Source organism: Sminthopsis crassicaudata, chromosome 1 (genome assembly GCF_048593235.1).
Source record: "Sminthopsis crassicaudata isolate SCR6 chromosome 1, ASM4859323v1, whole genome shotgun sequence".
In the NCBI taxonomy this organism is placed as follows: domain Eukaryota; kingdom Metazoa; phylum Chordata; class Mammalia; order Dasyuromorphia; family Dasyuridae; genus Sminthopsis; species Sminthopsis crassicaudata.
This window is the reverse complement of record NC_133617.1, coordinates 711,996,736-712,024,476: the sequence shown is the minus strand read 5'-3', so window position 1 is coordinate 712,024,476 and position 27,741 is coordinate 711,996,736. Positions and strand designations below refer to the sequence as shown.

The window sequence follows — 27,741 nt, the reverse complement described above, 5'->3', positions numbered from 1 at the left end:
CTGAAGCTGGGGTTAAGTGACTTGCCCAGGGTTACACAGCTGGGAAGTGTTAAGTGTCTGAGACCAGATTTGAACTTGGGTGCTCTTGAATTCAGGCCTGGTGCTCTATCCACTGCACTACCTAGCTGCCCCCCTAGAGAAATTTTTTAGTCAATTTTCCAGACTTCTAGGCAACTGGCTGCTAAAACCTCGAGTCTTAAGAAAGTAGCCTCTAGCACCTATGGCACTTGCTACATTAGGGATGTTTTTCTAAGGATGGTTTCATTCTTTTTAACTATGTCCTTAATGCTTATTACAATGCCTGAAACAGGTGAGTCAAAGATTCTAAAGGTTAGATATAAAAAGAGAGGTAATTTATTTTTCTTAGGCACACTATAGTTTTTCTTCATTAGCAGAAGTCATACACAAAGCTAGAATTACAAGGAAATTTTTCCCTGCATCAAGACTAAATTTGCTATTTTGCAACTTCTCCCTACTTTCTCTAAGTCTGCCTCTTGAAGCCCAAATGTATTCTTCTTCCACACAACAGCCTTTGAAGTATTTTAAGACAGTTATCATGCAGCCCCCAAACCTCTTGTTTAAGCAGTATTCATAAAACTGGCTTAAGGCCCTTCCCTATCCTACTTATCCCTCCTCTGAACAATTTGCTTTTCATCAATGTTCTTCCAGAATATAATTAAAATAAGACACAGCCCTCAAGGTGTATTCTAAACTGGAGAAAATACAGCTGGACTCTTACCTCCTTATTCCTAGAACTTCTACTTTTCTTGCTATAGCCCAAAGTCACATTTGTTTTCTTGGTTTTCATGTCTCCCTCCCACTGTTAACTTCTGTAGAACTTGTAATCCATTAAAATCCCCCCACAATTGATGCTGTAAAGTTGATTTCTTGAGCCCAAGTATTACTTTACATTTACCCCAATTAAACTTAATCTTCCTCAGTTCAAGTGCAAGTTGTGACCTGTCAAGTTGTTTGGGGATCCTGCCCTGGCTGTCCAGTGTGTTAGCCTTCCTTCTCTCACCCTGCCAATGTGGAGTTCCTATTTGATGAACTTGCTGCTTCTGCCTTTGTCCAAGCCAGTGATAGAAAAGTCAGAAAGCCCAGATTGAGCACAAATTCCCCATTTCAGGTCACTTCAATTCTACTTTATCAAGTACATAGTTCATGCCGGGCTTGGAGCCAGGTGCTGGGGATATAAAAACTAGCTCTGTCCCCAATCTAAAAAAGGTGACATTGTGTTATGGAAAAAGAGCATGTGTCCTCACAAATCAGTACAAAATAGAAAACCATTTCTGAGGGAAGTACAACCAACTAAGGGAACAGAGAAATCTCATGGAAAATGCAGTTCTTGAAAACTGGGCCAAGTCTCAAAGGTGGCCAGGAATTCCATAAGGCAGAAAAGAGGAAGGGGCATATCCCAGACATAACGATGCAATCTCTACAAACTCGCAGCAATGGGAGATAAAACCTGTATAGGTAGAGATCAAGAGAGAGCAGAAATTGGAGTCAGTCTAGAAAAGTAGCTTGAACATGGACTGATAAAAGGGCTTTAAATAACAAACTGAGGCACTCGTATTTTAGCTCAGAAATAACAGGGAACCACAGAAGCTTCTTGAGCAAGAAAGTGTTATGGTCAGATCTATGAAGGTGGAATTCAAATCCCAAATCTGTGTGTCTTTCCACTATGGCAACCTGCCCCTCCGTGATCCTAGCATGCCCTTCGATATTTGTGACTTTGTTATTGATTCTGAGCAAAATATGATTTTTCAATTTTACCTTTAATTTTACCGCTTCCATGCACTCCCCCACACACAAACTGAAAACATATAACAATAAAATATATAGATGTACAACTTGGTTAAGATGACTAATTTACCCATGACAGATCATAAATTCCATCAACTGGGACATAGATGGGATATGAAATTTGCTGATGGAAGGAATACCAATGCCAGTAAAAACACAGATGTTTTGAAATGTTTGTACATATATAGATAGATAGAGCTTCACTGCTCTTTGGCACTAGCCAGGTGGATAAGTTTAAAAGAAAATGGCAGCTAGGTGACTGTGGATAAAAAAGGGATTGCTAGAATTGGAGCTAGGAAGACCTGAGTTCCAAACCTTTCTCGGACATTTGATAGTTGTACCTCCCTGGGAAAGGCACTTAACTTGACTGTTTCCTTAGTTTCTGTGTCTGGGAGGGAATTGAAGAGGTTGAAATCCATGTCGTCTAAGATTCCTTCATTTATAAACTGTGATTTCCTGGTTTTGTGACCCTCTAATTGTACCCCTCAAAAATGTCATCTAATGAGTTAGTCCTGTAGTGGAAAAGGTTTTTCTAAGTATTTCCTTAGAGATCTGCCACATAAAAGACGCATTTTTCCAATGGGTGTTGACTCATTTTGAAAAGTGCTTAGTTTGGGTCCTATAATGTGAAGACCCCCCTTCACTCAGCAGATATTTACCGCCTGCTCCTTGCAAGCTCCTCCCAACACTCTTGGGCTGCTTTTTTCCTTGTGAAACAGGGATGAGGCAGTGTACTTGAATGTCACAGTGCATGAGGAGGTTCACGGAATTCCCCATTCTGCCCCAGGGAGATGCTCTTTTTGATGTTTTGTGTGTTGAGTAGAGTGGAAGTACATTATTTGTAGAAAGTGGCTTTCAGTGTAAACCATAACCACAGAGGTACATCTCTGGTTCATTATAAGATTTGATGCACAGGAAGTGTCTGGGTCTAATGAGAAAACTTTTTAACTTTCCAGATGACAGAACAAAGGAAGCAGAAACAGAGAATTGGCCTTCTAGGACATCCTCCTCACATGAACGTCAACCCACAGCAACCAGCATAAGTCAATGAAATAAAGGGGTAGTATTTAACCATTATTATTAATATTATTATTATTATTATTATTAATAGCGTGAATAATGCTAACCAGAGGTTCAGATTCAACCACTAAGGCTACATCTGTGTGTTTAGTACATTTGTAAATACCCAGTTTTATACTGTATGTATATGATTGCTACTATAAAGGTTTGGGTATATGTATGTAATTAGAAATGTTGGCACTGTGAGGTTTCATTTGTGCCAAAAAAAAAAATATATATCAAAAATGCCTTTTTTTGGGAGGACTAAAGAAAGCACCTGAATTGCACTTGAACAGGATTATAGATTTAAAAGTATGTGACCTGTATTTTGTATTTAAAAAAACTAGAATAGCCAGTATTTATGTTTTTATACAATTGTGCAATATGAATTATGCAATCACAACATGTTTGTAACTCCTGAGTGTCCAAAAGGGAGTGCACATCTTTGAAGCTGGTGTTAATACTCTATAATAAATGGTTAAATATCAGGCAAAGAAGGCAGCTGCCAAATTGTATTTGTAGCGAGTTTCAGGCCCCTGGGCGTTTTGTACTACGTAATGATTCCATGAGGATGCCATTTCTTGTTGCTGGTGGCATTCGTGCTCTGTCTCTCATGCTGTTGCTGGAAAGCTATGAGTTCTTGAATTGGCATCCATAGAAAAAAAAAGTCCTTTTAGTTTTATACGTTATTTTATGCTTCTAAATTGTGATTGATCAAACCGATGATTTCTTTAAAAGCAAAAGGGCAAAGTAGAGGCTCAGACAAAAGCTTGTGAAGAAGTTAAAGAATTTCTTAAAGGGAACTTTTTTATGCCAAGTTGAGGATGAATGCACACTGCTGGCCAGTCAGTGTCATCTCCTGGGGGGCGGATTGTGCCATGCTGTAAAAGTACGAATAAATGATGGTTTCTAGATTCACCAATCCATATGCAGGATTGAGTTTTCTTATTTCATCACGTGCGACATGCTGTACCAATAGAAGTTTTAAACAGACATGCATTATACCAATTCAAATATAAACTATATCCCATTAGGACTTGTAGTTGAGCACTGACATGTAACACTTGTGAACGAGCCACAGTGTTTGGTTTTGGTTTTGTCACTTGATTTATTTTTCTTGATGGCTGAAAAAAATATGGAAAGAAACATTTTTTATATCTGTCGCCTAGTTTTGTACATGGACCTCATTTAAAAAAAAAAAAAAGATGCTTTCTCTGCAAATAGTTTTAAAATGTACTGAAAGCAGAGTTACAAAATGAGTACTACTAAAGTTTGTAAATGCATAAATAAAAATAGATATTTAAATAAATGATGCAGAATACTACTATGTGGTGATAGACTGATGGTATCTGTTTGGGAGAATTCAATGTCTCTTTTAGGTACTATACATACATTTTCTATTTTAGGCTAGAGTGTTTTTTTCCCCCAATAGTATTTTGTTTGTTTGTTTTTTCCATAGTATTTATTTTTCCAAATACATGTAAATTTTCTTTTTTTGTAAAGCTTTGTGTTCCAAATTTTTCTCCCTCCCTCCCTTCCCTTCCCCTTCCCCAAGATAGCAAGCAGTCTGATAAAGGTTAAAATATGTGCAGTTCTTTTAAACATATTTCCATATTTGTCATGTTGTCAAAGGAAAAGCATATCAAAAGGGGAAAAAAAACCATGAGAGAGGGAGAGAAAAAAAAAAAGCAAACAACCACCAAAAAAGAAAAGAAAAAAAAAAAAAAAGATGAAAATCCTACACTTTGATCCACAATCTCTGTAATTCTCTCTCTGGATGCGAGTGGTATTTTCCATCCCAAATCTATTGGAATTTAGGCTAAGTTTCAATAAGCAGAAATACAAAGGGTTTGGATACAGATAAACACCTATTGCCAGATGGTGTGGAGTATGAAGGAATATTCTGCTCCCCCTAATTCTGCTGAGAGAGAGAGAACAGCTACCTCTGAGAACCAATACTCGGACATGTGTAATACAATATTCATTCATTCTTCTACCACAATGATTGTCACGCAGGCTGTCATGACAACGTGGTATGTATCCCAGCACAAAGCTAGGCGTGTTTGTCTGCTTCTACTGCCTTAACTTCATTGGGCAATCAATCTGACTTGGCTATCTGTAATCGAGGAGTGTCCCTGACAGCAGTGGTAAACTCTCCATGATGGCATTCTGACTAGAGACTTTCTAGCAGGCAGAGCTTTGACTGAAATATGGCCAGAGAACCCTCTCACTCTGCTGCAGAGAAAGGGGCTTTTTGCCAAGTGCCCTTCTGACCCTCCTTCCCGTATGCTCTGATAAATAAGAATAATTGTCACCTACAGTTGGGAAATGGGTCATATAAAACATTCCCAATTAACTCAGCAGTTTTCATTGCAATTGCTTGGGGGGGGAGGGGGGAGAATGTGTGATAAATTATTATTAATTCACCAGTAATTAAGTTCATTGTTTTAAAAGTATTGTTTACCTCTTAAGTCAACCCCAATATATTTGAAGGTGTGTATCTAAAAATAAAGAAATAAGTGATTCTACTGCTAAAACCTCTGAGACAGGCAGAGACAATCTTTGCAGACTTTGGCCAATTTTCTTCCCTTTCTCTCTCAAGTTGTCCAATACAATACAGACCTGTGGCATGTGCAGCTTGTTTCCCAAGTCCTATCGTGTTCACTGGAAAGTTCTGCATTGACATGTTCGGGTTATAGTACTGATGGGTTTGTCATGTTTCATTTGAATCCCGTCACTTAAGATACAGATCTTGGTTCAGTTTGCCAGTCTCAGCAAAACTGAAGTGGAATAGGAATGTCCCTACACCCTACGTGCAATGGTTCGGTTTGGGAATGAACACTGAAGCCCAGTATGTACCTGGCAAACCAAAGTCTGAACCACAAGCTAGAGGTAGAACTGATGACTGACCTTCTGGGTGCTTCTTAATACTGACGGTCAAGTTACTATTAGAGCCAGCTCACCACATCCAAAAGTAGTGCTATTAAGTGGATTAGTGACCGTGGGCTCTATTCTATTTTATTTATATTTTCCTAATATATATATTAGATACCATTCCTTTTCTAATTTTTCCCTAAAATTGTCTCAAGTTAGTCTTTTTCTTTACTTCCTGCCAGTAGTTTCCATTCAAATTCAAATCCTATTGCACTAATTGATATTCCATCCTGTTTTAGTGACACTTCACTTTTTCCTAGAACTGTGCTTTTCCCCCAGTTAACTTCCTTTATTCCCATTCTTTCACAATTTGATTCAACTTGTTTGGTTTGCTTCCAGGATCATGTTCCTCATTCATTGTTCTCATGATTCCTTTCAACATGTTGCTTATTTTAGTTGTACTTTCTGAAAATGGGCCGCTGATGAATTTGACTCCCACGTTATATATATAAGACATGGGCATTTTACTCTGCTAAAGTGAACATTTCTTAACACATTTGTTAAGCTAGAAAAGACAATCTTTATTTGTGGAAATTAACCCACAAGTTAGTCCTTACTGTAGCAAACTGAACAAAACTATGTGGAGAAATTTCCATAATCTATCAAAAATGTAAGGAAATGTATACTTTAAACTCATAATACTAGATTTCCGCAACCTTCTATTATGAATGGTTTAGATCAGGAATAGACATGAGGACATCATATCCAATATAGTACACTGAACAATAACACAATTCAAGTCATCCAGAGGTCAATTAGGAGCTGGAACAGCCCTTTTTTGTAATCATAAAATCAGATCCCTTCAATGAATAGATGGGAAAATTGAAGCCTAGCTAGCTTGTTCCTATATCAGGATGAGAATCTAGACATCCTGAATCACAGAATGTGGCTTGTTTTGCTCTGGAATACATCCTCCTTGCCACATTAGGGCCTAAATGATAACTTGCCAAAATCATGTGGCTCAACTCTGTAATCCCACCCATTTTATAGAAATAGAAAAGCTCATAGATATTTAATATTTTAATTAGAATGTATCTTAACAAAATAAATTTATGTCATGTTTTCTTTTTAAGCATTCAAGAGAATCTGCAAATTATAAGGCACTGAGCTATTTCAGTTTTATCATTTAAAACCGGTTTACTTCTGTACAAAGTATCAATTAAATTCAAGCATTTATTAAGGAACTGTTATGTATGGAGGTACTTATATTAACATGAAAGGGTTCCCATAGAAGATGGCCTCTGAATTAAGGCTAAAAAGAAGCAAAGGATTCTGAGGGAGATGGGATTTTAGGGAATAGCAAGAGCAGTGTGGATGTAAGACTATGTGAAATGGAGTAATATGGAATGTCACGAAGGGCAGCCTGGAGCCAGGGAGAAAGGAGTTAGTTCTACTCTAAAGGAAATCAGAAAGCTATAAAAGAGACATGATGTGGTCAGACCTGTGCTTTTTGCCAACTGTTTTGTGAGATATGCATGTGGAAGATATACTGAGGAGAGGAGTTAAAAAGCTAAAATCATCCAGGTGAAATGAAATGAGCATCTCTCTGGTATTGGTGGTGCAGGTGAGGGATGACAGAAAGTGATTTGAATGGAAGTAGGATTTCCATCCAACTCAGGTAGATGGAAGAATGGTGGTCCTTTCAATGGAGGGACAGGTTGAAGTGGGGGGCAAAGAAGGGATAATGAGCTCCTTTTGGGGAATGAATTTGAGATGCTGATGGGATTTCCAGGTGTCCAGTAGACAATTAATGATCTCAGCAAAGAGATAAAATCTGTGTCATCTGTAAGAAGCCAATAAGCATTTGTCACCTAATACACTTTTCAGAAAGCAATTCAGTTTTTTTTTCAACTTCAAATAATGTGGTTTTCTGTAGTGAAAATATGTATATGCCGAGACAGACTTTATCTTAAGCAGTCAGGTGTTTTTATTAGTAAACTTGACTTTGCTTTTGCTCTTTATAATGGTAATTTGTCAGCAACCAACAAGAATGCTGGAAAACCCCTGTGAAGATTTCAATTTTACAAAAAGTACCCAAAATTCCACTAGTTTTGCATCACAAAGTAGTGGTTAAAGTAAAGGTTTGAGTAAAGTGCCATGAATGTGGTTTTTGTGGGTGGTTATCTCTCAGAATGACTATTAGGACTCACCAGTTATCTGACAGGGGAGATCTAGAATGACATCTATAAATATGACAAGTGTAACAAATATCTTTCCACCCCTGCTACTCTTGCCACATGATCAACTCATCGTGTATTGTGCCACAGGTGCCTAAAAACATTCTCAAAGTTTCTAAACTAGGAATGAAGTCATAAAAAAAATAATAAAAAAACAAGAAATAATACAAAAGCGCATGCTTCCTGCCTGTACATTTCCAACGATGGCCAAGGAAAGTCATCAACTAAATTCTTCAACAGTATCTACATGAGCTTTACCTCTCAAGACAAAGATTTTACTCACTGGTGAATTGCATTTAAAATCATTACCAAAGATTGAGCACTGAAATTGGAAGTGGTTTATTTTAAGGTCATGACAAACTAACATGTACAAGAGGATTTTAACTGCGAGAAGTGAAACTGTCTCATCTCCGCTGGCTGGAAAGAAAACAAGATAAAAACCACTCAAAAATAATGTAAAGGTTAAGAAAACCCCTATGATGATTTTGAAAAAGAGTCTCCAAACATAAGCTGCGTATCCAGCATGTGGAAATAAGGTACAGAGCTTGTAAACAGCTCCCACATTTAAAACTGAAAATATAATGAATGCTCCTGTGGGCAGAATTTGGCACTGAAAAAGATACTGCTACTCTGGCCTGGCCAATTTTTATACAGCCTTAATTTAATCCATTTAAATTGTGTTCTATGTTCCAAGTCAATAGATGGATATGTAAACCAGACCAACTTGGAATGAATGTTGAAGATTTTCAAGGTACCTTTTGTGACAGTTCTCAGAGAAGAGGGAAAAAAACTCAGAATGGAATACTGGTTGTGAACAAAATGAGACTGTCTAGGTGACAAGTTAAGTTTGGAGTTATGCTGATGACAGGAAACTTGCTGTGACCGTGCCACATTTTTAAATTGCAGCCAGAATTCCCCTTATTCACTGCTTTGCCTTCAATCCCCCAGGCATCTTTTTTTTTTTTTTTTCCATCAGATGACTATCTTAGTTTTTCTATCTACTAGCAGAGTGATCTTAAACAAATCACTTTATATCTCTGAGACTTAGTTTCATCAGGAATAAGCATAGGGTAAGGGCCAAAATGTAATGTTTATATGTATGAGCAGTAGATGGGAAGTCCAGCTTGACTGCAGTGGCAGGGAATGGACTCTGGCCTGAGTGACAGAGGCTAAAAGGCACATGAGTATGTGGATTACTCAAAATCACTCACCTGCATTCTCCCTGAACTGTATCTTTTGGGCTAAATGTTTACACGGGACCTACCACCCTCTCCCCCAGTCAAGAAAGGAGGAAGATGGAGGCCTCCTAGGACTCTCCTCCATTCTTTCTCATTCAGAATAGGCCTCCATCTAGAAGAGCGGATGACAGAAATGACTTACACCGTCAAATCTTTGTACTTTTAAGTGGGGAGGGGAAGGAGTAAAGAGTTTGCTCGATCTACTGTCGCAAATGCCTAGAGAGATCTTTTATATTTCCTCAATTGCATTGTATCAGAATAGTTTATGGAAATAACTCAACATTTATAAAGCATCTGTTTGCAAGGTTCTAAAACTACAAAGAAAAATAAAGTAGTCTCTTTTCTCCCAAAACTTATATTCAACTAAACTTGCATAATTAAAAAAAATTAGGGTGATAGGAGAAGGTTTTACCAATAGAATTGGGGCCAAACAAATTTCTAATTTAGCTGAAATCCATAAACCCCATTAATATGAACTTTAAATGTGGAGGGTAGTATCCTAAATATTTTATTTTAAATAAAAACATCCAAATTAAATTTAGATTATTATCAAGTTAGACTGAGTTCAGAGAAGAAAGCTGCAATACCATTCATGTCCCTCAAAACTACATCAACCTGCCATTCATTCCCTGAAGATTTTGAGGACAGAGTGATATGATATAGATCTATGCTTTTTGATTTACTGACTACCCTTAAAGAAAATTATTCTAGAAGAATTATGAAAAATGGAAAAAAGGCAAGAAGTGGAAGGGGGACATAAGACTATTGTAATAGTTCACATGGACAAAATAATACCTGAACTAGTTGGTGGCTCTAGGAATAGGAAAATAAAATAAAAATTAAAGGATATTTTGCAAATAAGATCAAAACTCCTGGATAAACTCCCTCAGGAGAGGGAGGGAAAGGAAAGAATCAAGGATAATGCCAACATTGCAGTCATAAGCATCCAAGCAGTGGCTGTGCCACACAGAGAATTGATAAAGTCAGAAGAAGTAGAAAATTGGGAGAGGGAAAAGGAAGTGGTTCAGTTTAAGACAGGACCAATTAGCTTTTTTTTGTAAGTCATGATAAAGCCTGGATTCCTTCTCAGAATAATGTTTTTAAATCTGTAAAATACATAGGATCATCAAGAAAAGTTATTATATTGAAATAGTCATTAAAATATTTTTAATAAACAAGTAGTTACAGCTTGTAGGCCAGCTTATAACCAATTAGAAAGCTATTGAAATAGACCTGATTGATAGTGAAAAATGAGGAAGTGCCTGAACTAGGGTGGAGAGATGGGAACGACCTTGAAGGATGTTGTCGGACTTAGAATGGATAAGATTTGAGAACTGGGCAACTGGGCAGCGGAAGTCAGAAGCGAAAGTAGAAATCAAGACATTGGGAACCTTGGTGACTGGAAGAATGGTGGTATCCTCAATAAAAATAGGGAAATTTTCAGGATGAATTTGTGGATGGGGCGGGAGAATAGAAATTTCATTTTGGACATGTTGACTTTAAGATGCCTGTGGGAGCTCCAAGGGGAGATGTCCAGGAAGCATTTGTTATAATGTATGACTAAAGTTCCCAAGAGAAAATATATCTAAATATGTAGATTTGGAAGTTATGTGCACTGAGAAGGAATAGAAAGGGAGGAAGAGAATCAAAAGAAAGCCAAGAAGAATAGAAATAAGCTAATGGAATAAAAGTTAAACAAGAGAACTAGATGTGATATCTCTTAATCCACAAGGGGATGGAGAATGTCCAGTAGGAGGGAATGGGCAATATAGTACCCAAATTGCAAAGACCAAAAAGGACTGAACAAAGTCAATCAGCGTTGATGATTAGAGTGACATCAAGAGCACAACAGGAGGAATTAGCCTTCTGAATCATCTTTGCCTCCTCTCTCACCCCCACATAATCAGCTGTCTAATCTTGTCATTTCTGCATCCGCAAGAGCTCTCACCTCGGTCCCCTTCTCTCTGTCATACAACCTCCCTAAGAGAGGACCTCATCACCTCACCCTCACTCATTGCAGCAACTTCCAGTGTGGTTTTCCTGCCTCAATCTAGCTTTGCTCCCATCTCTCCTCCCCGCAGCAGGTGAAGTCATTGGCCAAAAACTTCTGCAAGTCCAACCAAATCACTCACCTACTCAATACCTCTACTTTTGATTGTATTCTCTTTTTTGTTTTTGTTTTTTTGCTAAGCAATTGGGATTAAGGTGTGGAGTGGCTGAAGCCGACTTGAATTCAGGGTTTCCTCACCCCAGGGACAATGTTCTATCCCCCCAGCCACCTAGCTGTCCCTTGTCTATGGATTCTCAATACCTCTCACAGCACCTGGCATATATCAGGCACTCAATAAATGACTATTGATTAGAGAGACCTCAGACCAAAAGAAAAGAAAAAGTAGGTGATGATGCTGAGATGTTATTTAAAAAAAAAAAAAAAAAAAAAAAAGACAGGTGGGGAGCTGCTGGAGTCTACCTCAGCTAGCCTTGAGCCTTGCAATGGTTCTCCTTTATCTCTCTAGGTTTAGGTCCTGGAATGTGGTTGGGGACAGGGGAAGTAAGAAAGGAAAAGCTTAGAAATATTTGCTATAAAGAACGAGAAAAGAAGAGGAAAATGGCATTAAATGAAACCAGTTCCTCTCTTGCAGCTCTATAGAGACAAGGCCCTTGCTTCTGAAGGCTGCTTCCTGTCCCCGTTACCACTGTATTTCGAGAAATCCTGGGGCTTAAAAGGCCCAGTCTTCCATCCATCCAGAAAGACAGAAAGAGGGTTCAGTCTGAAGCCTGAAGATATCTGAGTCTGACTCGTGGGTTCTGTGCTTAGCAGCTGTGGGATCTCAGACATATCTCAACATCTCTGGGTCTCAGTTCCCTCAACTGTAGAATAAGACATTGGTCCTTTTCTGCTCTAACTCTATGACCCTTTGAGCCTCCCTAGAAGAACTCTACAGGCTCCCCAGTAAGCTGTATAGCCCATATAGGAGGAGCATGGAAAGTCAAGAGTTCACATACTTAATGCTCACAGTTCACAGTAAAGTAAAAGGCAAAATTGTTGATAAAATCTGAAGCAGCAAATCTAGTTGATTCAGTGGCACTTATTTATTAATAAAGACCCTTGCTTTCAACTTTTGATATTTCACCATCATTATTTAAAGCTTCTGGCTTAAATGCTACGAGATTAAAACTCAATGACACTGGGAAGCAGGGCTTGTTTTGTCCTGTACTCCAATATCTAACTCAGTGTATTTCATATTTGTTGTTCTGACAAAGTCCATGGACTTTTTTTTGGCAAAGTTACTGAAGTGGTTTGCCATTTCTTTCTTCAATGTATCCCCATTTTACAAATGAGGAACTGAGGCAAATAGGAATTATATGACTCACCCAGAGTGACTCAGCTTACCAGTGAATGATTCAAACTCAGATCTTCCTTATTTCAGGCTTAGTGCTTAATCCACTGCACTACCTCGAAGCCAGTATTGTATTCAAAGTGTGACTTAAATAAATTTTTAAAGGATAAATGAATGAAAAAAGACTTTTTCATCTTTCAAAAGACTGTTGGCCTTGTCAAGTCATGTTTTTCCGGGTTAGAAGTCAGGTGTCCCATAAGTCTTAGTCCAGTTTTGTTCTAAAGTCATTCTCTAAATTTCCCTTTAACAACCTGTAAACACCAGGTAAATGGCCATTCATCTTTCTATTTGTTCCTTGAGCCGTCAAGAATAATGGCCAAGATGAATAGACACCAGATCTCTCTTTGTCTAAGAAATGTCCAACCTGTTCCAGAATGACAGCTTCAATTCCTTCAGTATATATTCACCTATCTATGCTAATGTTAACTTCAATTGAATTTATGATCTTTAAAATGTAATACCTTAATTGCTCTCCAATTATTTTTGAATATTAATTGTGCCTCCATGAAAGAAGCAGTTCTCTAAAGATAGTCTATATAATATGTTATGTTATATTATATTATTCTATCATTTTCCCCATCCTTCTCCCCCTTCCCAAAGACAACATTTGCTAAGCAAATCGTGTGAGCTCAACGAATACTTGATTGATTTATGATTACAGCTATGTGTTGGCTACCCTTAGGCACTGTGACAATTTACAGACCATCCCAGAAAAAGTAAAATGTACACTAAGTACTATGATAAAAACAGACAAGCATGTCAATGTCAACTGAACATAAAGCTTAACTTACAGTTACACTTTTCAAAAAAGGGCTTAACATCTCTCTTTTTGGAAAAGATGCTGATTCTTCTAGATAACGCCTAAAAGAATCCCTTTAATTTGAATCATAACCAAAATGCATTTGTCAGAAGGCAGCACATTACTTTTTAGTTCTTTCTGTTTGATTGTGAAAATGGTTTGGCTTAAATTAAGGGGGTGTGAGGGGAATTAGTTCTTCAGAAATTTTTCCTACTCTTATTATTCTATAATCATGTTGATGCCCTGACCTGTTCAGCCCGTTTTTGTTTTTTTTGGGGGGGGAGCTTGAGAGAATGTGACCTCCCTCTTTTCACATTCAAATCAGATATGCAATAGCATAATTTAATGACATTGCTTTTTTTTTTTTTTCCTTTCAAAGAGTTAAGCCCTTGCTTATTAGATCATGCTTGGACAACTCTGCTCAAATCATTCTTTGTCTTACAGGATTGCTCCATTCGCTAGTTCCCAATTCCAATCTTTAGATCTTCTAATGGCCTTTTTTCCCTTTCAATTCTTTGTTACTTAGGTGAGACATGTACAACTCAGAACTATTGCAAAATGTTTACTTGGATTTATACCACTTGAAATTTTCTATTCAGATTTTTACCTTATACATGTTACTGATAACTCAGGTAAACATAACCCACATTTATATAGTTCTTTAAAATTTAGCCAACATTTTCCTATGTAGTAGTCCAGTAATTCAACTAGAGACAGGACTTGGGATAGGCAAGGTAGGCAACTGTCCAGAGTACAAAATGCAACAGTGTATCAAGAAAAATCATTCTTAATTTTAATATTTTTAAATTCTCATTTTTAATGCTTAAAAATCCTGTTTGTCATGGGGGAAAGAGGAAAAATACTCTTCTGCCTCCAGAGCATTCTTTTAGCCTAAAATATAAAAACAATTCCCCAATTCTGCCAGAACTTTATTAACAATGTGCAGATCCAGTTTGCATCACACATTGACCTTTCTATTCAGAGAACAAAAAATAGACTCCAAATATACATTGGTTCATAGATCAGAGCATTAAAGGGCACCATAAGTCATCTAGTTTGCCCCCTTTATTTTATAAATGAGTAAACTGAACCCCAAAGTAATTGGCTTGCCTAGGGTCCTACAGATGATTTAGACTAAAATTAGCATTTAAGCCAAAATCCTCTAACTCCAGATTTAACGTTTTTCCACTATTCCATCTTATTAATTCCATATCTATCTCAAAGTAGAAGCTTCCTATATTTTTGACCCAATTGCTATTCCTGTAGTAATATCAAATTTTTTAATTCCATTTTAAGAAAATCTGATTGTTCCAACAGGCCTATTTGGAAAATTATTATTATTATTATTAATAATTTTAAAGGTGATTCTTAATAATAATTATACTAAAAGAGGCACTTTTGCATCCAGTTTCAACCGACCCTCCTAATAGCACTGTGTGGCAGGCAGAAGCATAATGATCCCCATTTTGTCACTGAAGAAACTGGAATCACAGAAGAGTCTTATTCGAGAGATTAGAAAGCATGGCTTTCCATCCAAGGCTCTTTCCACTACCTCATCTTCCTTATCATTTCTATTAGGGAGACATCTTTGTGACTTGTTAAAACACAACAAAGCATATAAGCAAGCCCTGCATTTTGTACCAAAAATAATAGCTGATATTAACACAGTACTTTAAGAGTTACGAAGAGTTTTACAACTACACCATCTCATCTGATCCTTGCAGCTACTCTCTAGTGTTTTACAAATATCAACCTTATTTTATGAATGAAGAAATGAATGAGGCTCAGATTAAGTGGTTACCAATGGTTCACAAAACCAGTAAATTTCTCACCTGAATTCAACTCCAGAACTCCTTCCACTACACCATGTGAAACACATCCATGTGGGCTGGAGTAATTTTCAACAAAACCTCTTTTTTTTTTTTTTTTTTGCTGAGTCGTTTTATCATACTAAAGTTCTTAGAAACCTAACAGTGGTGTGAAAGCTTATTAGATAACCATAATTTTAAAAACCTTTTCCCCATTCCTACAGACTAGAGGAATTAACATAATAAATCACTGTCTAATAATAATGTTCTCAGATTGAATATAACAGGGCACCCAAAGAGAGTTCATACTTTCCAGATCTATTTCTGTTACCATGAGAGAAATTACTAAACTTGACTGTGAGTACTTTAGGAGTTTAGATGTGTACTTCAAATAAATAGTCAGATTTTACCAGTGTCTAAGCAACTCATGAGTAATATTTAAGCACCAGACTCGCTTAGAGTCTGGAATCCCTAAGTCAAGAAACCAAGGTTCTAGTTCCAGCTTTTACACTAACTAGCTTTTTGTCACCTTAAGCAAGTCACAATTCTCCTGGGCCTGTTTCCTTCTCTGAAAAATATGGATGAAGACAATGTAAACAATTTCTAGACTCTAGCATCTAAAAAATTCTAATTCTATCATTGCTGACATTTTTGTGTTAGACAACCTTTTGAGAATAACTTCGATCCCGGAGTACTTCCATGAATTAATATAAAATTACAATATAGTAACACCTTTCATCTAAAGAAAATATTTTCATACATTTCATCTCTCCTCACCTCATCCCTAGATATGGATGCAAACGGTAACATCCCTATTTCATTAACTGAGTCAGTGTTAGAATGAGGACTAGGACCTAGATCTCCTGACTATCAGCCCTTTAATCACAAGACTGTGATGTCAGTTCAAAATATTAGTTGGTGTCCCCTGTGTTCTGCACTGTTCATGCAATATAGGAAAATCATAAAGAAAAAGAAGGTACTCATCTCTTCAGGATTTATTTTTGCTGTTATGTTTCACACACATGTGACCTTAATTAAAATACACTTAGAAAGCAATATGTAAAAAATACAAATACAAATAAAATGAGTATTTTAGCATCAAGGGAATAAAAAATAAAAGGAGTGGCCTCTCAGGAATTAGGGTTACTATATTAGAAATTAATCTTTATGAGTGGGAATTGTCTCATTCTTTGTATTTGAATCCCCTAGGCCTAGCACATTCTATTGATTCAGCAAGGTAAATTTAAAGCAAAAAGCCAGTGTTTGTTATGACCATAACTTTTTCCACATTCTGCCTCTCGTTTTTATATTTCAAAACAATGGGGAGGAGGGTGAGAAAAGATTGTCACTGAAGCACAGAACGGAAAGACGCATTCCAGTCTCTTTCCATTCCAGTTATCTGGTTCAGTGCTTTATCATGTATATCTCAAAAAAAAAAAAAAAAAAGCTTTCCAACCTCTCACCTCCAATAACAGGGAAACTCAATAATTTCTCAAGTAATTCATTCCACTTTTATATATGACTACTAGCTGTGTGATTCTGAACTCAAACTCAGATTCTTCATCTGTAAAATGAAAGTGTTCAATTTTTCAATCACCTTAAAGGTTCTTTCCCACTCAAAATTCTATGACCCTATGATACTAATTGTTATAAAGTTTTTCTTTATGCTGCCAAAGTGCCTCCACATACCTTGTACCTATAACTACTCTACAATTAATGAGTCCTCTTTCTGCCCTCTGGGCAAGGTGAAGTATGATCCTTCTTCCATATGACCAAGCCTATATTTTGAAAACTTTTCCCCATCTTCAGTTTGGTGTAATGTCTCCTCACTAGTCTAACTGCCTTTCTCAGAAAGTGCTCCACCTTGTCGGTGGATTTTCTAAAATGGGTTGCCCGGGTCTGGATAGAATATTCCTGATACAATCTGACCTAGTCAAAATAGAAGGCAGACTAGCAGATTCCTTGATGTGGCCTCTAAACAGCTCCTAATGGGGGAACCATAACTGAAGTGGAACACCCAGAGCTCTCCCTAAGAGACTGTAATTTAAAATGCACTAACATTCAGGGGTTATTAACTGAAACGACTTAGCATCTTGTTAGGAAAATAATTAAAATAAGAAAATAGCTTGCTTCCTTACCTCCTTGGCAATAGCCCAAGTGAGGTACTGCTGGCCCTGGCCCAGACATCTTCCCCAGGAGTGGCCTCGAGATGTTCAAAGGTCTTCCCTAGGCACAAAAATGGCTGGTGAAGGCTCCAAGGCAGATTAAAATCACATGAAGTTTTAATAACATATTATATTATATATCAATATATATTAATGCCATGTTTGCAATCCACTAAAAATCCTAGATCTTTCTTGCACAAAATTTCTATCCATATCTCCTCTATTGTGTATTTGTATATGCAATTTTTAAAACCCCATATACAAATTTACATATAATTCAATTAAATTTCACATTAGTTTTGACCCATCTTTCTAGACTTTTGAGGTCTTTTGGGAAACCATTTTTGGCGCCCAATATATTATCCCTCACAGCTTCAAGTTATCTGCAAATTTGATTAGTATTCCAACCAAGTTACTTCATCCAAATTACTGATAAAGATGTTTAACTGAATAAGGCCCAGGACATAGTTATGTTGTACTCTATTAGAGACTTCTTTCCAGGATAACAGTGATCCATTGATGTTAATAGTCCATTGGAAATGACATTGAACAAAACAATAAATGGTGAAATTTAATTGAATATCAAGTCATAGAATTTTGTATATAGAAGAGATCTTAAGAGATCATCTATTTTTCTTCCCTATATAAATAAGGAAACTGAGTTCTATAAGTTACTTGCCCAAGGTTAGACACAAAAAATCTATTTTTATGATTACACAATAAATCACAAAACTCAATCACCTATTCATATTTAATGTACATAGGAAACAAAGGATCTTTGAACTTTTGGTTTTTTCTCTTATGACAGTAGATTTTAAGGAACTTTAAGTTTTGACCAATAGCTGAAACATCCTAAAAGTTGATTCAATCATTTGAATTTTAGAATATTATAAAGGACTAAGGATGCTTAAGAACTAGTGGTTATATTTTGCATGACTGCAAATGTTTAAACTATATCAAATTGCTTACCTTCTCAAAGATCGAGGGAAAATTTAACACTTAAAATTTAAAATATATATATTGAAAAATTTTGGTTTACATGCAATTAAAAAATAAAAAAATGAAAAAAAATTAAAAGAATCAGTGGTCATATTTAACATGTATAAGACTGCCTGCCATCTAGGGGAAGGAAGGGGTGGAGGGAAGGAAGGGAAAAGTCAGAACAGAAGTGAGGGCAAGGGATAATGTAAAAAATTACCCAGGCATATGTTCTGTCAATAAAAAGTTATAATTTAAAAAAAAAAAAAGAATCAGTGGTTAACTCCTCCAGGGAGAAAAAAAAAAAGTTGATACATGATAGGTAACTGACATATAGTTAATGAATTTCAAATAGCGGACCTAATAATATCCTGACCCTCCCTGCTTTGTTGTATCCTTATTCTTAAAATGAAGTGACGCCACAAAATATCACATCTCGATATTCCTCATCTTTACAAATTCTAAACATTTTTAAATAACAGCTAATTAAAAGAATGCCCAATGCTTTTGCTTTAATCCCATCATTCTTCAAGAGAAAACTATTCCCGAGTTTACAAGCTTCCACTTTATCCTAGGGGTCAGAATTTAATTATTTATGTGTACATATTATGGGTGTGAAGCAGCATAAATACTGTGAAATAGGATCATTACAAAAGTTAATCACATCCTAGTAATATAAATGTTTAATAAACACAACGATTCCTTGTACTCCTAAAAAGAACCCAGCTGGTGTTCCCCTCCCCCCCCCCTTTCCTCATTCCCGGTTTTAGTCGCAGGGGGAGGTTTTTTGTTGGGTTGAGTTTTTTTTCTTTTTTTTCCCCAGACAGAAGAGTAATTTCATTTACACAGCACACACTGTGGGAGTCAGGGCGTAGTCAGGCACTTCTAACTAATATTACAAATAGATTTTCCCTGAACTCCTGTAGCAACAGGATCTTTAAAATGGTTACTGGTAGGAAAAAGGTGAGACCGAGGTCAAATTCGATTCCCATGAAAATCTATTTAAAGCTGGGCCCATTAGGGTCGCGTATTATCATCCAAAATGTCTAAATGAGACGGCCTTTTAGTGACGTAATTCTTCACCCTCATCCCGGCTTTAGTAGAATTCTAGCAATCCATGACACTAAGGGACGGACCCGCTCGCGCCGTCACTCAGCGGTTTTGGAAGAATACTTGGGAGGAAAAGTTAAGGAGGCACATTTAGCTTCCTCCCTCATAGGCTAGCTCTCGAACCCCAGGAAGAACCAGAGGGTTAAAGAATTGCTAATTATGAGGCTTCCTAGGCAGGCCCGGCCCGGAGGGAAAGACGCGGCCGCCTCTCCCCACGCTCCCCCCAGACCCTCTACGTCGGGGGCCGCCCCGGTCCTGACTGGGACTGGCCTCGGAGATCCACTCCGGCCCCCGATTATCTGTGGAACGGGGGCTGAGTCACTTTGGCAGGGAGGCCTCAGTTTCCCCCTCGGTAAAGCGGCGAGGGGGGGCCAGATGGCCTGAGAAGCCCATCCAACTCTCCCCAGGAAGGGGGAAAGGGGGACCGCCCCTCTTTTCCGCCCTCCTTGTCAGTGTCACAGCCTCGGACCCCGAGGGGCAGAAGGAGAAAGAGCACTAAGTGACTAGTTCGCAGACGCCGCCACCTGGGACGATCACGTGCGCCTCCCGACGGAGAAGGCTCAGCCAATGACAAACAGGGCCTTGTGGAGGCTCCTCCTCCACTCCACGTTTTCCCCGCCCCACTCTTGCGCCTTTTGGCTCGCTTCCGTCTCGCCAAAGCCTCGCGCCCCGAACTCGTCGGAAGCGTCCACAGCCCCCCAGCCTCTGGCTGGCTCGGGGTTCTCTTCTCCCCCTCCCACCTCAGTCTGCACGTGCCTCTGCACGTTGGAGTCTGGACTCCGCTAGAGCTTTGTGCGCGTGCGCGCGGCCTTGCCCCGGACTTCGTGTCCTCGGGTAGCTGCTGAGCTCCAGGTGGAAACAGCCCCCGAGAGATACCGCACGTGGCGCTGGGAAGAGCCCCAAGGCCTGAGTTCGGATCCCTATGCTGGCAACAGGCAATTATTAAGCGCCTACTCAGTGCCAAGTCCGCCCTGATTGTCTGCAGCTTTGCATAAGCGCCGGCAGTCAGCCAGCTTCCCATCAGGGAACTGAAACACTAAATGCCCCCAAAGACTCTGAGCTGGCTTTTGTAATGTGCTCATTATTTTAGAAAAATCGGAAATATTGCAAAGTAACTAATTCAAAATAACGTTTCTTTCGTAGGCTTGTGGATTTTTGTTTTGTGCTCTTAGAAACATATTCAGAGGAAGTCCCCAGGCAACACTCCCCTACTGTCCAAAAGGACCGGAAGTTTTAGGAAGGACGCCCGCAGTTCAAGGCTCACCTCCCTTAAGTCTCTCTGGTCGCTGCTCCCCCGCTCCCTAGAAGCTTTTGCATGTTTGGACTATTTTGTTTCTGTGTTCCCATTTGCATCCTTTATATAACGGAAGTTCCTTAAGGGGGGGGGGGGAGGAGTAGAAAGAGTTTTCATTATTCTCTTTGTCTCTCTAGAATGATACTAGCACAGTATCTAGCATACAGTAGGCACTTAATAAACACTTACTTGAATTCTAGAAGTCTCCCATTCATCCTCTAATCAGCTACTAAAATGATTTTTTTTTTAAGAACAAATGCCCATCTATTGTCAATGTTGTAAAATTACCCTATCCATATATCTGGTAAATAAAAACTATTAAAATAAAAAAAAAATAAAAAAAAAAAAGAGCAAATGCCCGTGTCTTCATTCCTATTCAATAAACTCCAGTGACTCCCTATTAACTCCAACAACCAATATAGAATGCTCCGTTTGGCTTGCAAAGCCCTTCATATTCTAATTCCCTTCTTTTCTGTCTCACTTCCCTGACAGGTATTCTTGGATGCTATGAAGGATTCTTAAATTTCAAATAAAAAAAACATTCTTTTTACAGGAAGCTTTTCCCACCCCCTCCTAATTCCAGTGCCTTCTGTTCATTAATTATTTCCTATTTTTCCTGCTCGTAGCCTTTTTTGTACATATTTGCTTGCTTATTGTCTCTCCCATTAAACCGTGAGCTCCTTGGGGAAGCACCAGCAGGGAAAGCTTCATGTAGAATATGGCTCACCGGCTGATCTTTGAAGACAGCTGAAGAGGACAGTACCTTTTTAAGTTTCTAGTCGCTTTATTTGTACCTTGGACAACGCCGAATCCCAGCCCCCGCAGTCCGTGCTGGGTTTTTGAAACGTAGTTATGTGAGATGCACTATGCTAACAGCCTGATTAAGTCATGCCTTGACTTGTTTAACATTGCAGATAAAAGCCTTGCAAGGATTTGGCCCCAATTTGTCGAAAATAGGACTTTGGCAGAAGCCAAATGAAAAAGGAAAGACAAGGCCAAACTGAAAGTGAAAGATTAGGAAGAGAGGAGGAAAGAAGAATAATTAGGAGAAAATGCTGTGGCGCCAAATGACTAAAAAATTAAAGGGAAAAACAGTCCCAAAGGATGAAATAAGGTAGTCTAACAATATCAATGTACATGGAAACAGGCAGAAAATAATCAGGAGATAGAAATCCATGGATATCTCCAGAATCTTTTTTTTTTTGGCTATATTTTTTTCTCTCTTTTAAATCAATTTTTGTTCAATAGGATGACAGCAATGGGAAGATGGGGATATCAATAAAAATTATATTTAAAAAAAAATAACTGATCTTGATCAATACAATATTGTCATAATCTTGATTGTCCATTGAAAAGATTTTTTTAAATCACAAATGATGACTATAAACTTCACCATTTCTTCTTTCTTCTTTTATTAATTAGGGAATAGTTAGCCCTGTGGTCTAGCACTCCAGGGGATTTGAGATCTCCTGGATATGAGTGGTCCCTTCAGTAGTAAAAACAGCAACCCATGCAGGCCTGTCTATCTCTTACACCTCTTGCTCATTCCCTTCCATGAATTCATGCCAGGAGGTTTACTCAGCAAATACAAATCTTCACTTTTTCTTTATCATCATCATCATTCTTCCTTCCCACAACATTACTATTGAACAACTGAAAACGAAAACTCCTAATACACCTAATCCAGCATTGTTTGTGATTCTTTTCAATGTCTTCCAAAAAGCATGCATTAAAATCACTAGAGGACTTCCTTTGATCTTTTAACATGTTATGGCTACCTATGAGTGTCATTCAAACTCTCTCTTTTTATCCCTTGCTCTAATCTCTTTTGGTTCATTCATTTTGCCAAATATTCTCCCTTTTGCCCTCTCCTGTACATATGATCATTTGTTTTATGCAGCAACCTATCCACCATGTGTCTCTCCGTTGTCCTTTGGACCACTGGTAATTTGATTTTTTGGAACATGTGATATTCTGTGATGCTTACAGTGTCCCAGAATCAGTGGGAAAGTACTGAAATTAAAAAAAAAAAAAATGGGATTTTGCTACATAATTGGGGATTATTGAAAAGTATCATCCAGGTTTCCAAATGTAATGAAGCCTGCTATTTTCCTGCTCTCTCATTGTGGAGATGGCTCATTATTTACTTAGAGTATCTGTCCAAGGTCTAGGTACTGATGAAGCAACTCAATGAACAGCCCAATTTATGTCATAGTTTGTATAATAGTCATTTTGGTCCATTTGGATCTTCTTATGTGAATGTCAGGCCAGTCTCTGGAATAGTTGTAAATTTTTATTTGCCAATTATACTACATTGATTCACTGAATCAACTAATCAGTACATGAATTTATATTTGTAGATAGTCTAACAGTTGTAATTCTTACTCAGCAAAACTGAGTATAATCCTTTAGAAAAAAAGGTTGTCATTCAATGGAATAGAAGATTTTTCAGGCATTCATGTTGATTGCGAAATTTGATTTTCCATAGAATAATAGAAAATTAAGGTGTATTTGGGTTCATCTAATCATTCTTCATATTTAGAATCTGTATTTCCTTTTATCAACAGCCAACACTTTTACTAACAGCTTCAATCAAGGCAAGACCTTTGTTTAAAATAAATAGTTTTGGAAATAGATGTGTAAATAGGAACATAGGTTATTAATGTGCTTACTTCCCATTCTGCAGTAATAATAATAGTTTATGTAATGCTTTCCTCATCTCATTTCTATGAAGTAGGGATTATCATCTCCTTTTTTAAAATCTGAAGAAAATGATACACACAGCAGTTAAATGACTTATTCAGATTCATGTCAGATCCCAGAGTCAAAACTAGGTACCTTGACTTAAGCCTGATACTTTAACCACTTTACCAGGCTACTTTTCTATGGTAAGGACATTGACCTATTCTTGGTATTCGGTATTAAATTTTTTCCCTTGAAATCCTACCGACCAAATGCTGCATATATAATTACTGTTATGTAATAGGTATTTGATTGAAAAATAAATTATTATGAAACAGCTTAGATTTTATCTTTTGATACTTGTATCATTTCTAATTATGACACATTTTAAATGCAATTCCTTTATGATCAACCATTTGGTCTTTCAGGTTATAATTTATCCCCTAGGGAACTGGATTGGAAATGGAAAAAAAAGACCATGAATAACCTACCATTATTGAAGTTGCATAACACTTTTTTGCCTAAAAAAAAAAAAAAAAAGTCTTACTGGTTACAGTTTAAACAAGTACAGTATTCATACCATACTAAAGGAGTTATGTATTTAACCTGGTTCTAGCAATAGCATATTTTTAAAAAAATTTAACTGTATATTTTCTAGGATAAGTTTTGAATGAGAACTAATAATCTTTTATTTATACCTTTTACTCCAAGAAAACTTACATAGAGCTCCATAACCATGTAGATACAGATCTCACTTCAATTAAAATCACATGTTGGAGGACAAGAAGTCAAATATGCTATGTGTAAATCTTAATTCTATTGGGAATCATTTTAGTTGAAGAGAATGTAATTAGTCAAATTGCTATTTTCTGAGAACAGGAAGGCAAACATTTTCTATTTTTGAAAAAGTGCTCCAGGATGTGTAACTCAGGGAATAACTTCCTTCCCTATGTATTAATTTTTTTTTTTTTGTAATTTTTAAAATTCTCATTTACTAAAGTTCATTGTTGAAGTTATCAAGTCTTAGATACTAGCTGTGTATCTGGGCAAAGCACTTAACCCCTCAGTACTCCCAAGATAACACTATAATACTCTAAAACAGAGACTGAGCTACTGAACCAAATCAGTAGAAGCTGTTAAAATTAAACATCAGGACTAGAAAAAGAAAATAGGCCTGAAAATCTGTAAGATATATGCAGAGTGTTTTTTGATTGGCTGTCATTGTTCAGTAATTTTCCATTTGATGGTTTTTTTTCCTTTTATGCTTTAGAGAGCTTTCCCTTTATTTACATCTTCATTCAGTTCATCCAGAACTGATGGTTTTAATTCTGTAATGTTAACTTTTTAGATCATTACTAATAATCTCAGGAAATCATACAATTTTATAACTGAAAAGTACCTCTGAGGTTTTTAATCCAATTCCTTAATTTTCATATGAGGAAACTGAGTGGTTTAGGGGTTTGTTTAAATTCACACAACTGTTTAGTAAAAAAGACAGGATTAGAACCTGGGAGTTCTCATTCTGAATCTACAATTTCATTGTTTCTTGCTACTCTATACAGCCTTTCTGGAAGTTACATAGTACAAGAATGCCACAATTTGCACATGCTCCTACAATCTTTGGTCACTTAAATTTGTTAATTTGTCTACTCCTTTTAGCACTCTGTATAAAGTTTTTGGCTGATTAGTCGGCAAATGACTCGTAACATTTTATGTGCAAGCCACATATCTAAATTTTGCACAAGGGGAACTACTCTTTAAAGAAACTCTTAGTAAGTGGAAAGAATCATATCATAATTAAAATGACCACCTTTTCACTTATCTGTTTAGGAAATCTGATTTTGATTTTTAACATTTTTTAATCAAGATTTCTTAAAACAAGGTAACACCTATAAGTATATAATAATAAAATAAGGTGTCTGGAGTTGGAATCAATTGTCCGTTTTAGCTTTCCAACACAATTTTGCCACTTACTGTAGTCTGTGAGGCTTTAGGCAAAACATTTAATATTTTAGAGCTCTACTTTTCTAATTTGTAAAATAACAGAGTTGGATTAGATTATCTCTAAGATTCCTAGAAAATAAATGACTTATTTTAAAATAATCTGCTAAATTCCAAAAAAGGGCTGAAACTGTTGGGGGGGGAAGGGGAGAGGGAGAAGGAGGTGGGCAATTAGAATTTTTAATCAATGTATAAGAACATATCAAACTATGGATAGATATCATGAAATAGATCTGTGTCACAGAAAAGAGGGACATGCTTTTAGAATAGCTTTTTAAAAAGAGCTTATATCAAAGTAGCTTCTATACAAACATTCAAACAAACTGCATAAATAAAGGAAGTGCTATTATCCCATGGTACATTGTGCCCTGTATATGTATCTGTTTATGACAAAGTCAGAAAATACAAGAGAAGTAGGCCTTAAGAACTGCCAAACTGGCTCCAGAGTAACAGGAATAATAAGATGTAACCAGGTTTCATCTAGAAATACCACATGTATTGGGATTAATTAGCAAAATCAACTTCTGATCAAACAGTGAAAGAATATTCAAGTGATATACCTTGTTAAGACTGACCTCAAATTGAGATATATAACTGGATAATCCAAGTCGGCTATTCAGTTCTCTAGAGGTTCACCTAACCACACAAGAGTGGCAAAACAAGTGTTTCGGGTTCCCTGTTAAATGATTGCTCCACCCCAGAAAAAGGTTGTGGTGAACTGACCTAATTGTATTGTTCAGCGTTGCTACCAGTTTAAGTCTAGCCTTAACTTAAAATATAGTTTGAGTTTCTAGTTCCTTTTTTGAATTATGATTATTCCAGCCACCATAACAAAAGCCAAGATAGAAGTAAGAGAAGCAAAAGAACAAAGGAAATGAGAGGGAGTTTCTTGGAAGTAAGAGTGACACATCACAATGCCATGCACATAGTAGATACTTCAGACATTTGTTAATCAAGGGTCTGTTACTCAGGATGAGTTGCCATGGGTTCACAGACCCCACTAAATAAAAATCAAATAGAATGGGTTGCTGAGCAACAAAAGCTTGAGACAGGTAGGACTTGGCAGCCATCCTGAGACACTACATTTTCTAACATCCCTAAAGCCATTCTTATTCATAGAAAGACCAGATGGAGAAGAGTGAAAGAGGGAGTCCAGTAGTTGCTTAGAGTGGTTTTATGCAAGATTTATTTCTCAGAAGGAACCTTTGTATTAATTCAGGCAAATTTCCATTTGGGGGCTAGAATAAAGGGTCAATATAATTCTAGAAGCACATGTGTGCATTTGGACTTTAGATGGACTGTTTAAATAAAGGTAAAATTGTTAGTAGAAAGCATAAGGTTGAACTTTAAATGTGTGGAATAACGATTTTTTTTAATCGAAAAGACTGTCATTGGAAGCTGACAGTCCAGAACATATGTTACTATGTTTTGAATTATATAATTCTCTTGATTGTTGGCTACAAAGGCAAGAACTAAGATGAGAAATCACAATCACAAGAAGAGAAAGGCGTAAGTGTAGTGAAGGCAGAAATATTCAAGAAATCTGGTTATAGAAATAATCTTATCAAAGGTGCTCAGAAACATGTCAAGTATAGACATCACATCCTTTATCCATTAAGATAAGCAGGCAATATGAATATATGTTGATTAAAGCAAGTTATAATTGGCACACAATTGTTAAAGGATTGTGTTTCCATTGCACTTTCTGGACTTTATTTTCCCTTATGCTAAATTGCCATTCTACCTTATCCTCTTTCAACTTCACACATATCTGGGAAGATTGATCAGTTTTCTGTCATTTCCCTGGACAGATTGTTTCCTATGGCCCCCTGCTTTACATTGACATTTTCTCTGAATGGGTAGCTTGTCTGTCCTTTATAATATTCTGTGTTTCTTAATTAATTCTATTCTCTATCTTCTTCTGAGCTGATAACATCTTTTCTCTGGCTCAAATGCTGCCCCATAAAGGAAGAAGTCATTAGCAAAATTCAAAACAAAGCTCACATAAATTTGAATGCCTCTTTAAAAATATTAAATGGCTTTTCCAAAAACTATGTTGCAAAACCAGCAAAGATGGCAGAGTAAGAAGAAGAAATTTGGCTTTGGTCTACCCAACAATGACTGCAACAAGACTCAGAAAGAATACCTAAGTTGTAACTGGAAAACTCAAGAAAAATTCATAATAAGTTACTTTTCTGGTCTAGTGTAATACAAGGAAACAGAGTTCTGGAGACATGGTCTTGCCAGGAAGTCAGCTATAGAGCTTTACATCACTGGGACTGAATTGAG

The 27,741-nt window shown here is 37.2% G+C and overlaps 1 protein-coding gene and 1 long non-coding RNA gene across 13 annotated transcripts in view; one reads left to right on the top strand and one right to left on the bottom strand.

Moving 5' to 3' along the window:
- The window catches only part of ITPR1 (inositol 1,4,5-trisphosphate receptor type 1), a 387,688-nt gene extending 383,897 nt beyond the window's left edge, over positions 1 to 3,791 (top strand). For all 12 annotated transcript variants that reach the window (XM_074284052.1, XM_074284050.1, XM_074284045.1 and 9 more), the window contains one exon: positions 2,763 to 3,791. In XM_074284052.1, coding sequence (XP_074140153.1) covers positions 2,763 to 2,849 — 87 coding nt within the window. In that variant the 3' untranslated portion in view covers positions 2,850 to 3,791. The remainder of the gene's footprint in view (positions 1 to 2,762) is intronic.
- LOC141551885 (uncharacterized) overlaps positions 1 to 26,112 on the bottom strand; it is a 34,670-nt gene extending 8,558 nt beyond the window's left edge. The window contains exons 1-2 of the long non-coding RNA XR_012484991.1: positions 26,028 to 26,112; positions 17,361 to 17,448 (exon numbers count right to left, since the gene is read on the bottom strand). This is a non-coding gene — a long non-coding RNA (uncharacterized LOC141551885). The remainder of the gene's footprint in view (positions 1 to 17,360; positions 17,449 to 26,027) is intronic.
- Between the last annotated feature and the right edge of the window lie 1,629 nt (positions 26,113 to 27,741).